This window comes from Seriola lalandi, unplaced genomic scaffold, assembly GCF_002814215.2.
Source record: "Seriola lalandi dorsalis isolate HSWRI2012SDOR001 ecotype SW California unplaced genomic scaffold, Sedor1 jcf7180002054920, whole genome shotgun sequence".
Lineage (NCBI taxonomy): Eukaryota > Metazoa > Chordata > Actinopteri > Carangiformes > Carangidae > Seriola > Seriola lalandi.
The window spans coordinates 227,420-238,136 of NW_019525472.1; the positions used below are offsets into that span (position 1 = coordinate 227,420).

At 44.4% G+C, this 10,717-nt stretch overlaps 1 protein-coding gene across 18 annotated transcripts in view; it reads left to right on the top strand.

Annotated features, from left to right (window-relative positions):
* The window catches only part of LOC111673541 (calcium/calmodulin-dependent protein kinase type II subunit gamma-like), a 33,658-nt gene extending 27,294 nt beyond the window's left edge, over positions 1 to 6,364 (top strand). For 10 of the 18 annotated variants that reach the window (XM_023431332.2, XM_023431335.2, XM_023431334.2 and 7 more), the window contains 4 exons: positions 2,131 to 2,206; positions 2,353 to 2,447; positions 3,161 to 3,397; positions 3,606 to 6,364. In XM_023431332.2, coding sequence (XP_023287100.1) covers positions 2,131 to 2,206; positions 2,353 to 2,447; positions 3,161 to 3,393 — 404 coding nt within the window. In that variant the 3' untranslated portion in view covers positions 3,394 to 3,397; positions 3,606 to 6,364. Of the gene's footprint in view, positions 1 to 1,247; positions 1,389 to 2,130; positions 2,207 to 2,352; positions 2,448 to 3,160; positions 3,398 to 3,605 lie in introns of all 18 variants that reach the window. The other 8 variants (XM_023431328.2, XM_087169893.1, XM_023431331.2 and 5 more) reach the window with 1 other exon arrangement.
* The last annotated feature ends 4,353 nt before the right edge of the window (positions 6,365 to 10,717 follow it).

Consider the following 10,717-nt stretch of genomic DNA (forward strand, 5'->3'; position numbering starts at 1 on the left):
GCCTCACCTCTCTGTGTTCACAACAAACTTTAAAAAACAGAAGGGACTAATTTTTCCGGTTACAGAGGCACTTTGACCTCATTCTGGAAAGTCATAAAAAAAAGTCGTAGAAATTTTTTCATCAGGGCCACTGTGGGAACCCTGAAATGTGTGTGTGTGTGTGTGTGTGTTCGTGTGTGTGTGTGTGTGTGTGTCTGTATGTGTGTTTCTTGGTGATCACGGCATCTATCCCCTTGTCCTCCTAATGTGACAGCTCCAGCTGGAGGAAGCATTGCTTACCTTGCAGCTGTGTGTCCTAAACCAGCCTCCCAGTCTGACAGGGCCCCGGAACCATGCACACCATAGAGCATCGTGTTTCTCTCTCGTCCTCACATTTTCTCCCCCACTCTAATGCTTTATTCTCCGTTACGTTTTTTAATCCTCTCTCCGATTCATTCTCCATTTCTCTCTCTTTAAGCACCATTCTCAGCTACTTTCTTTTCTCGTCCTCCTGTCTCCTCTCACAAATCCTCCCTCCCTCCGCACTCTAATCTTTCCTCTCATCTCTTGACCTCTTGTCCTCGTCCTGCTGCTCTCGTCAGACACACCTGCACTAAAGGACGGTCTGATCTCCTTCCCCTCTCTACTCTGCCTTTCCTGTGACCTTTCTCCACTCCCGCCTTCCTTTCCTGACCATGCTAAGTTCCCCCACAGGCATAACATGAGCTAATAACAAACAACGGCTTTCGATCCTTTCTTTGCCGGGCGCTGCAGTTCATCAGAGGAGGCTGTTGTTAATGTATACGAGCATTAAGAGCAGAGTAGATGTGAGCAGAGCAGGCAGTTAAATGACTTCCACATCACGCAGCATCACGATCAGAGCTGCACTGATCTCGCTTCCAGCTGCCATCCTGTCCTCATGTTACCCATCTGCATGTCTGTCATAAACCCACACTAACTCTGAGTGTTGTTTATGCCTCACTCATTCTGCTGAACACTAACCCACGTCATCTTTGTCTCTTGTTCAGTTTTGGCACTTTTGTTTAACTGCATGAGCTGTGGTTGCATGGTGTGTGTGTGTGTGTGTGTGTGTGTGTGTGTGTGTGTGTGTGTGTGTGTGTGTGTGTGTGTGTGTGTGTGGATGTGTGGATGTGGATGTGTGTGTGTCTGTGTGTGTGTGCGTGTGGATGATCACATGTGTGCGTTTCTGTCTTCTTGTCATCCATCCATGTCGTTTGTGTTTGTTGACCATCCGTTGTGTGTTTCAGTACCACCGCATGACGTAAAGCGCATGGCATGGAACAGCACAGGCAACAGCTCCTGCCCCGAGTCTGAGCTCTCACAGTCCTCCATGCCTGCCGCTCCACTAGGGAGCAACACTGTCGCTGCTAAAAGCAACACTAAGCAGAGTAAGAACACAACTGGACTAACTGTACCTCAGCTTTTCCCTGCCCTCTACTCACTGTAGCTGCTGCACGCTGAAAGCTCACGTCTCTGAAACAGCAGGTTTTTCCTCCAGAATGAAGAAGAGCAGGCAGGAAATGACGTCCACCATGACAAGCCATTTAGTCAGGCTTTGAATCTTTATTTTCAGGTCATGTTCTCCTGTTTCAAGACTTAGAAGCATCTTGAAATGAAGCAGATCATGTATCACACACTTGGCTTGAATCATGTTCAGGTCTTGAAACGGTTAATTTACTTTGGCGAGAGATGGACGAGCTTTCAAACGCATCTCGTGGTCTTCCTCAGGGGATAGTTCGCTCATGTCGTGGAGCTAGGTCAGTTGTCATTATGCATGAAGCTTCGGTCTCGTCAAAACAGGAGCTGAGGTTGAAAGCTCTGGGTAAAGCTAGTAAGAGGACCTTGTAGCGTTCAGTCAGTTTCTGGGTTGTGCAGAAGGTGAGAAGCGACAGACAGTGACGAGGTCGAGTCGCAGTGAGGAAGCCGCCGCGGCAGACAGACTGATGAGGTTAAAGAGGAGTGTCGAGCTGTAGCAGCAGAGGAAGAGAGCCTGAAGGAAAGCAGGAGCTAAAGTGATGAGAGAAAATTTCATCAAGCAAAACCACAACATAGTTAATTGTTGTCTCACCCTCTCAAGTGGTTTCTCATCATTCACCATCTGTGTGTGTCTCTCTCCTGTTCGTTCTGTAGCCCGTAAACAGGAGATCATCAAGATAACGGAGCAGCTGATTGAAGCGATCAACAATGGAGATTTTGATGCCTACACGTAAGTACAACTGTTTGTAGTGATTTTTTTTATTATTTTATTTTTTGTTCTTATTGTTCCTTTTCTTGCTTTCTCACGACTCTCTGGTCTTTGTTTCTCCGTCTCCCACTCTTTCACTTTCTCGCCCACCTCCTCTTCTTCCTCAGGAGGATTTGTGATCCTGGACTCACCTCTTTTGAACCCGAGGCCCTGGGGAACCTGGTGGAGGGCATGGACTTTCACAAGTTCTACTTTGAAAACTGTGAGTCTCCTCTTGCGCACAAGCAATTCATCTCTTTATTTTTTTCTGCTCTGAAAACCTGCTGGGTGAGGTTTGCTCTCAGATGGGAAGAAGAGCACCACAGAGTCTTGTCAGCTTTTGGTAAATATCAGGTAAATTTGTCTTTTGTGGTTGACAGCAGCCACTGAAATATCCCAACTTATACTCTTAGTTATTATTTTCATTATACATTGATCTGCCATGTGCTTTTGTTATGTAATTGTTTTCGATCACAAAGCCACAAATTGTCACATTTGGTTAATCGACTATCAAAATTGTTGCAGATGAATTTTCTCTAAATTAATGAAAGAATGATGAATTGATCAGTGTAGCTGTTTTTGTTTTTCTAGTTTTTTAAGAGTTTTTCTACTTTTGTAACGGTTTCCCTTCATGAGTTTTCCTGCCCCATCTCTCTGCAGCGTTTTCAGAGTTGCACTAAAATAGATCATAGCTGTGATTGTATTTCTCTGCTTGAGCAGCCATGGATGCATTTTGAATCAGTTGAAGCTGGTGTCTGTTTTCATTCTTATAATAATACATTTGATTTTAAATACCACCTTTCATGTAGCACAGGGACATTAACGTACAGAAAAGAAGCAAAGACATTGCTGTTAAAACTCCACGGGTCTGTGTAGTTGACCACAGACGGTATTGAAGGATTAATGAATGAATGTGTCTCTGTTTATTTTTTCCAGTGCTGAGCAAGAACAGCAAGCCCGTGCACACCACCCTGCTCAACCCACACGTGCACCTGATCGGTGAGGATGCGGCGTGCATCGCCTACATCCGGCTCACACAGTTTGTGGACTCCACGGGCCTCCCTCGTTCCAGCCAATCAGAGGAGACCAGGGTGTGGCATCGTCGCGATGGCAAGTGGCTCAATGTTCACTTCCACTGCTCAGGAGCGCCTGCTGCACCACTACAGTGATCAGGTAATCGGCACACACACACACACACACACACACACACACACACACACACACACACACACACACACACACACACACACTCTTCCACAAAAATGGTGAAATCAACTAGTTTTAAAGCCACTATATGAAATTTTTTTCCTCTTGCCACCACTGAATTGTCATGCCAAAAACAGAACCTAATTAACTCATTTCCCCCCTCCCCCCCTCCCAGTGGTCCTGAGCCTCCAGTCTACTGGAGTGTGTGTTTTGGGGGGCAGTTTTTTTCAGCGAGCGTGTTTAAGAGGCACGTCCTCTGCGTGGATTGGCTAGTGCCAGGAGCCCGGCCGGGCGAGATCGCATCCCTCTCCACGAAACCAACCAATCCTGTCCCTCCTTTGACCTGCTGGGGGCCGGCTGAACACAAGACACCGCCCCCATGGGATGATGCATGCATCTGGCGCCTGATTGGAGGGCGCGTCTTTGCCCTCTATCCCTCCCCTGGCAGCCATCTTTTTTCTGCCCGCGCGAGATGAGACGTCCTGGGGGAGGAGAGGATTTACAGTTGAACTTGTGACAGTTTATGAGTATGAGTTATGAATATACTGTGTAAATTATGACTAGATGTACCAGAAACCACCAAAACCCAACCAAGCATTTATATTCACTATCTTATAAGGGAGGAACAGAGAGGAGTGTGAAGTTAGCAGCTGAGATTTTGGACACATTTTTGGCATTGTAGGGGTTACCGGGTAGAAAGTGTTGTGCTCTTTACCCGGACGTTGATGTAAACACATAGGGAGATTTTCCCCCACTGAATTAAAGAGGGAAAAAAATCAAGTGGGCTCAGTCAGAGAACTTGATGATGAGAGAAACTTGATATCAAAAACATGAAGCACCAAAGTGTAGAACTTTAGGCTTTTTATGTGTTTATGTGTTTTCGTTTGTGTGCTTGTTTTCCAACAGAACGGAAAATCGTATTGTCGTGGGATTGGGGCGGGGCGGGGGGGGCGTCTGATTTGAGGTTATGTGTTTTGTTGTGTTTTTACCGTCCTGTTCCCTTTGCGTTCCTGTGAAAAACCGGAGCCTTTTCTTTTTTTTTTTTTTTTTTGTTGTTGTTGTTGTCTGACAGATCCTACATTCAAGGCTCCTTTTTAATGCAGCTGAGTTTTTAAAAAGAGGGATTTTACTGTGCAAGTTTAAAAGCTAACCTGCGCGTGATAACACGTTCTGTTGTGTCTGTATGCAGTGGAGGGAGAGACTGGGCCGGGAAAGGCGTCTGCGTTTTGCATGTTTGCCCGCCGCCTCTCCCTCATCCACCCCTTCCTGCTCTCTCCCCGTTTACCCTCTCTCTTTAACCATTCCCTCTTTTAACCGTCCCTCCCGCTCCTTTTCCTGCTTTCTGCAAGGGCCTGGTTTGTTTATAATCACTGTGTAAATACAGTGTATGTATAGATATATGTAGAAAAGTGTAATATATGTACATGTATCTAAGAGACACTCATCCTGTGCATCTGGGTATAGCAACCACCCCATGACCTCTGTGACCCCTGAGCTAGTTTAGGAGCAACATTTTCCTCAGAGACTTCGATTTGCCTCCTTGAAAATACTTCCTCGAGATATTGGTAGCTTTTGATTATTCTCGACAAACATGAACACACACACACACACTCTCATGTAGGCTACCAGCTCTAGTCCCATGGCCGTAAGACTGTTTTTGAAGACGGGGAATTAAAGAAATAAAAGGTTGAAAATAGTTTGACCCCTCTTCCCAACAACTATGAGTTTTTAAAATATGAAAACCTTCATCATAGTTTCCTTAACTCCTAATTCCACAATGCTGTGAGCCATCTCTTCATATCATATGCACGCACGCACACACACACACACACACACACACACACACACACACACACACACACACACAAATGCACATACACACACACGCACGCGCCTGGTGGTGTGTTTAGTCTTTGTAACATATCTGCACCACTACTGTGTGACCACGGTGCCACCCTTGCTGTGCTGCTTAATTGTCTCCATCCATCCAGCGACAGTTGTATCTTAAACCCCACCCCCCTCTCTCTCCGCCCCCTCCTCCAAATATCTGCTCCTCCTCTCCCCGGTGTACCCACAAGTCCCTGCTCTTGAGATGTTTAGTTGTACCTCTCTCTGTTGTTTCTCTGTTCCCGTGTTACTGGTTTGAGTTTTTTTGTTGTCGTCGCTGTTGCTGTTAACTTGTCGTTTGGTAATTTGCCGATCTGCCAAGCTGGAGTTCTGCACTCTCCCTCGCACACAGGAAAAAAAAATCAAAAAAGAAAGAAAGTAAAAAAAGGGAAAAGAGGGAGAAAGTAAAGACAACACAAAACTACAGATTGAATGATCATAGATTGATCAGGACTAAATTATTTATTATTGTAATCTACCCTTGGTGGTTTTAAATCGTGCCTGCTCAGTTGAGAGGAGTTTTGAGAGTCAGAGAGAAAGAGTTGGTGTGGGTGTGTAGGTTTTGTGACCTACACTGTTGAACCAGAGCGGGAGACCTAGTTATATGCATGTTTCAGTTACGCATTTCTACCATGTACCTACCTGAATAAGGATGGAGCCTAGTGTTAATATATGATATTTGCATCTTTTGAAATAAGAATTTCCTCCGTCCAGAATGTTGAATAGGTGACATGAAAAATATTTAAAAAACAAAAAAATGCAAAATTTAAAAAAAAAAAAGGATTCAGGAGCCGTAGCTTGGTATGAGGCCCTCGATGTTAGCGTTTTCCCTGCGTTGTAATGATATACTATTGGGCTGCGCTTTCTCCCCCAGCCTTCACATGGATGCTGGAGTTTTTTTGCATGATCATGATGTACAATGAAATACAACCATGAATTGACGACTATCAAGTGTTTGTCTGAGTGTTAGTTGGTCTTCATCATAGCTTTGTTATTCTTCAAACTTGGATCTTGAAAGTATTTAATAAAAATACTATTTCAGCACTGGTTTGTCTCTCCCGCCTCGTTTATTTCTGAAGGACCGCCGCCATCCCTCTATGTCAGATTTTATTTTTGTCGTCATACGGAAACATTTTTGTCCCTTGTCCAACAAATATCTTATTGGAAAGGCATCTATTCCCTGGGAATTAATCCCCAGACTGAACGACCTGCCAAAACAGTTTTGTGTTTACCCTGGGTGAGATGGTTTCACACGTCCGCTGCCACATGCCTACTGTCCGGAAAAAATGACACCATAACAGACCTTTTGTTTTTGTTTTGTTTTGGCCTTCTTTTTTTTTTTTCTAGCCTGATCACTGCACATTTTTGACATTCTCAGCCTTTATTTTGAGAGCGTTTCATCAGCGCAGTCTCACCCTGAAATCACCAAATTTGGAGCTAATAGAGATATGCAAGACACGTTTCAGATTATATAACACTGCAACATTGATTAGTCATGCTGAATATCTTGCTCGTGCAGTCTCTTGTCCAATTTTAGGAAAGGAAATCAGTTCGTCCGAGGTGACATTAAGCAGGAAGACGCAGATGTTTAAGGAAGTTAAAGTTAAACCGGCTCTAGATGACAACATGTTTCTGTGGGTGGCTGGATGCGATGAACAACACTTCAGCATCACAGCTGGCATCATATTTGCCCTCCATACTTATCTGTCATCACATAACAAAGTCAGATTAAGTTCTGAGTAACACTGCATAGACTCCAGGCCACTAACATACGCATAGGACAAAACCATCACTGCTGTCCATTCAACAGCTCCTGTATTGTTCTGTCTCCTCGTGCTCTTATTTTAGCCGAGCTGAACACAGTCAAGTGTTGAGTAATGCTACAGCCTTATTTAAAAAGGTTTTGTGCTGTTATTTATGATGGTCCCAGTTAGTGTGTGTGTGTGTGTGTGTGTGTGTGTCCGTGTCCGTGTCCGTGTCCCTGGGATGTAGGACAGCTCCCCCTGGTTCCTCTGCTTTCTGTGTGATTAATGAGGAGAGCTCAGCAGTTGGATAACTTGGACATTCGCATTTACTTTTTTCAAAGACACACAGAAAAAGGGAGGAAGTCTTGAGGGAGCTCGTCTTGCTCTCTCTGACCTCCAACTCTTCAGTGTCAATAAAATTAGGAGAGAAGTTGACCCAGAACGAGACTCTTGAATCTAAATTACTTTTGACTTTGTCGAGGTCTTAAAGGACGAGTTCCCCGTTTATCTTCTCAGAGCTTTTACAAATATTTCCAGTCATTTATAATCATGCGTAAGAGATAGAAAATAGCTTCTTCTTTTTTTTTTGTCCAATGTGAAACTCAAAAACAATGAAAATTTATAAAAAAACAAAACTCAGTAAATTGAGTTTCTTTTTTAAATCTATAACAAAGGGCTTCACAAACCATGCTTTATAGTGTTTTTCTGAACCTTTTTGCTGAAATGAGGAACGGATCAGAACATTCCTGAACAACAGAACATAAAGGCCTGTCCAAGAAACCTGAGAGGTTCCTGCTTCGGAGGAAAATGTCCTGTTTTTCAGCGACAAACTGAAGCTAGTTTTCCAAAACACACGCTGTTGGTGAAATTGTTCGACATACTTAATACAATTACAAGTAATGGAAAACTGTGTTTCATCGAAACGGTGAACCCGAAACACTGAATAGTGATGATTAGTTTTCTTAGTAGATCTGTATCTAAAATGCCTCTTGGTCATCTTACATGTCCTCCGTGCAGCGTCTGAAGCTCTGAGAGATGCTACAGTCTGTCAACATGTCAACATGGACCGGTATGTTAGTGTGCTATATGGACTGAAGGATGAATAATGTACCTGGGAAACCTGGATGAACAGATGAATCACTCTGCTGGTCTCTATATAAATAAAAAAAACTTGGTGCAGTCCTTTAAATATTTCTGTGGAGCAGCACAGCAGAGCCTGAAGTGAAAAGTCGAGGTAATGGAGAGAAGCAAAACCGTTAGCCTACTTTCTTTATGTAATCTGCACACTTTTTCTTTGCGGGGAGAACTTTGGTTTCAGGTTGATGATGGCGTCACTCTCCTATGATATAATTTACCAAACTGGGTTAAGTATGAGTAAGTAAGTAACGACATACTTCAAAGTACTGTTTGACCCTGATCTCAGCATCACAAGGGTTTCTTCAGGGAGTGGTGTTTCTTTTCTGCTCCAATCCGTCACTATTAATCATTGACAGGCTTCACTGCTGAACGCTCATTGACTCGCCTTTCTCTGATTTACATTTTCTGTTGTGTCGAACGGAAGACAAACTGCGGAGTGGTTTGAGTGAGAACTGAAAGCAAAACTGCAGAGGAGACCACAGCAGGGCTTCTGCTCTGAAGTGATAAACAGCAGTAGATTTGTATGGGCTAGTTAGTTATATAAAACATATTGTATACCTTCCGAGTTTATTCAGTGTTTTTCTTCATGAAATCCACGAGGAGATGAACAGTAACGATGAGTTGATCCTGCTGGAGCCTGATGTAGCTTTTTCTGTTTGAAATGAACCATATTGTTAAACTGGGCGACAATGACCATGGGCGCTGTTGTTTTATATGAATCCCACATACACTGTCCAGCTGCTATAAATACTTCCTAGCATGTAATAATCTGTGGCTGAAGCTCGTCCCCAACAAACGCACTAATTACTTCTTTTTGTTGTTCAGTTGTGACATGCTTTTAAAGAATCACAATCTTCTGCAGGAACAAATTGGAGATGAGAGTTTGGAGCGCATCGAGAGGCAAACTAACACTTTGTTGGTTTTGTTCTTTTCATGGGATTTGTTGACAATAAAGACAAAGAATGTCACCAGACGTATCTCTGTAAAGTCCTAGACCACAAGATTTACAGGGATTACACCCAGTGCCGCAGTAACAGCATGGGTAGAGCCGATGAATGAGTACGTATGAGACTTTGCCGTCAGTATCGTAAAAGGACACCTGTCCCTCCTCATAATCCACAAACACCCCAACCTTTCTCAGCCTCCCTGGATAGAGGTAGGCAGGTGGAGAGGCTTTGGTTTTTATAACCATCTCCCAGTTCTATCGTCCAGTATCCGTGTTCTGTTGATTTGGGAAATAGTTTCTTCATGTCCACAGACTCCAACAACTCAAATGGCCCGTTTGCTCTTCTCTTCCACTTGAACCTAAAAGTAAAATCACCCTGAGGAGTAGCCATCTTTGCCACAACCAGTGAACTCAATAACACTGTGAATCTTTACGAGCTGAAAGGTCTCATCTGCCACTTGCCCTCCTTTATCTCCTTCCCATCATCGGAGAGAGTGAGGAAACGATGTGCGACCTCAGGGTCCAAGGTTGTTGCCGATTCCACTTCAAACTCTGATCGGGAAACTTCTGTGTTGTCTTCAAAGTTCTCATCTCACAGTGTCCTCGAGTTCTTCTGTTCGTGTTGGCTTCTCTGGACGTTGAACTCTTGCTGATCATTCATGTGCTGAAGGCTGGAGAGAGATGACAATCTAAGGAAGACATGGAAATGGATGGTATGTGAGAGCTGCTCCTGCTCTGTGAATCATTAATGTAGTACCCTAATTACTTACTCAAGAGCTGTAATGACATCTTCAGCTCTCCTCTCGATCGCCTTCTGCTCCTTCTTAATCACCCAAATGAACTCTGATTGGCTCCTCTCAATCAAGGCCACCGGAGTGGTGAGCACCTGCGCACTGTTGCGTATGTTCCTCTGAGCATCCGTCCTGCTGAGCTCCACCAGGCATTTGGCCTCCACCTCCTCCTCCTCCTCTTCCTCTTCCTCCTGGGAGCTTCTGCAGCTTCTCCTGGATCATCTGTCGTACTCGGAGCTTTGTCGCTCTGAGTTGAGTCTTTTGATGTTCGCCGATGCAGAACTGGCAACTAGTCTCTTCGTCTGTCTTGGAGAACATGTCCAGAAGAAGCCTCTGCTGCCTTACCTGAGGGTTGAGCTCTGTGGTGTCGCAACAGGTGAATTCCACAGAAAGATGTCAAAGATTTGAGGCAGAACTTTGCAGCCTTCAGCTCCTTCCAAGCGCAGATGTCACCGGCTTCATCTCCGTCCACTGCAACAGATTCATCAATGCTTCACTCTTCCATCCCTTTATAATGATGCTGTGTTTTTGTTTTTTTAACTCCTGGGCACTGGCAGTGGCGACTGTTGTCCCAGTACCAAGTGATACAGGCCTCGCAGAAGTTGTTGCCACAGGTGATGGACATGGGCTGGGTGAAGACCTCCAGGCAGATAGAGCAGTGAAACTACACTTCACACAGCAGACTGCTGCAGGAAGCCATGCCTGCAACACACCACAGTGTTACTTCCTGGAAAGTATATCAGCTTTTGTTTTTCCATCTCTCAAACCAATATGCGAGCTT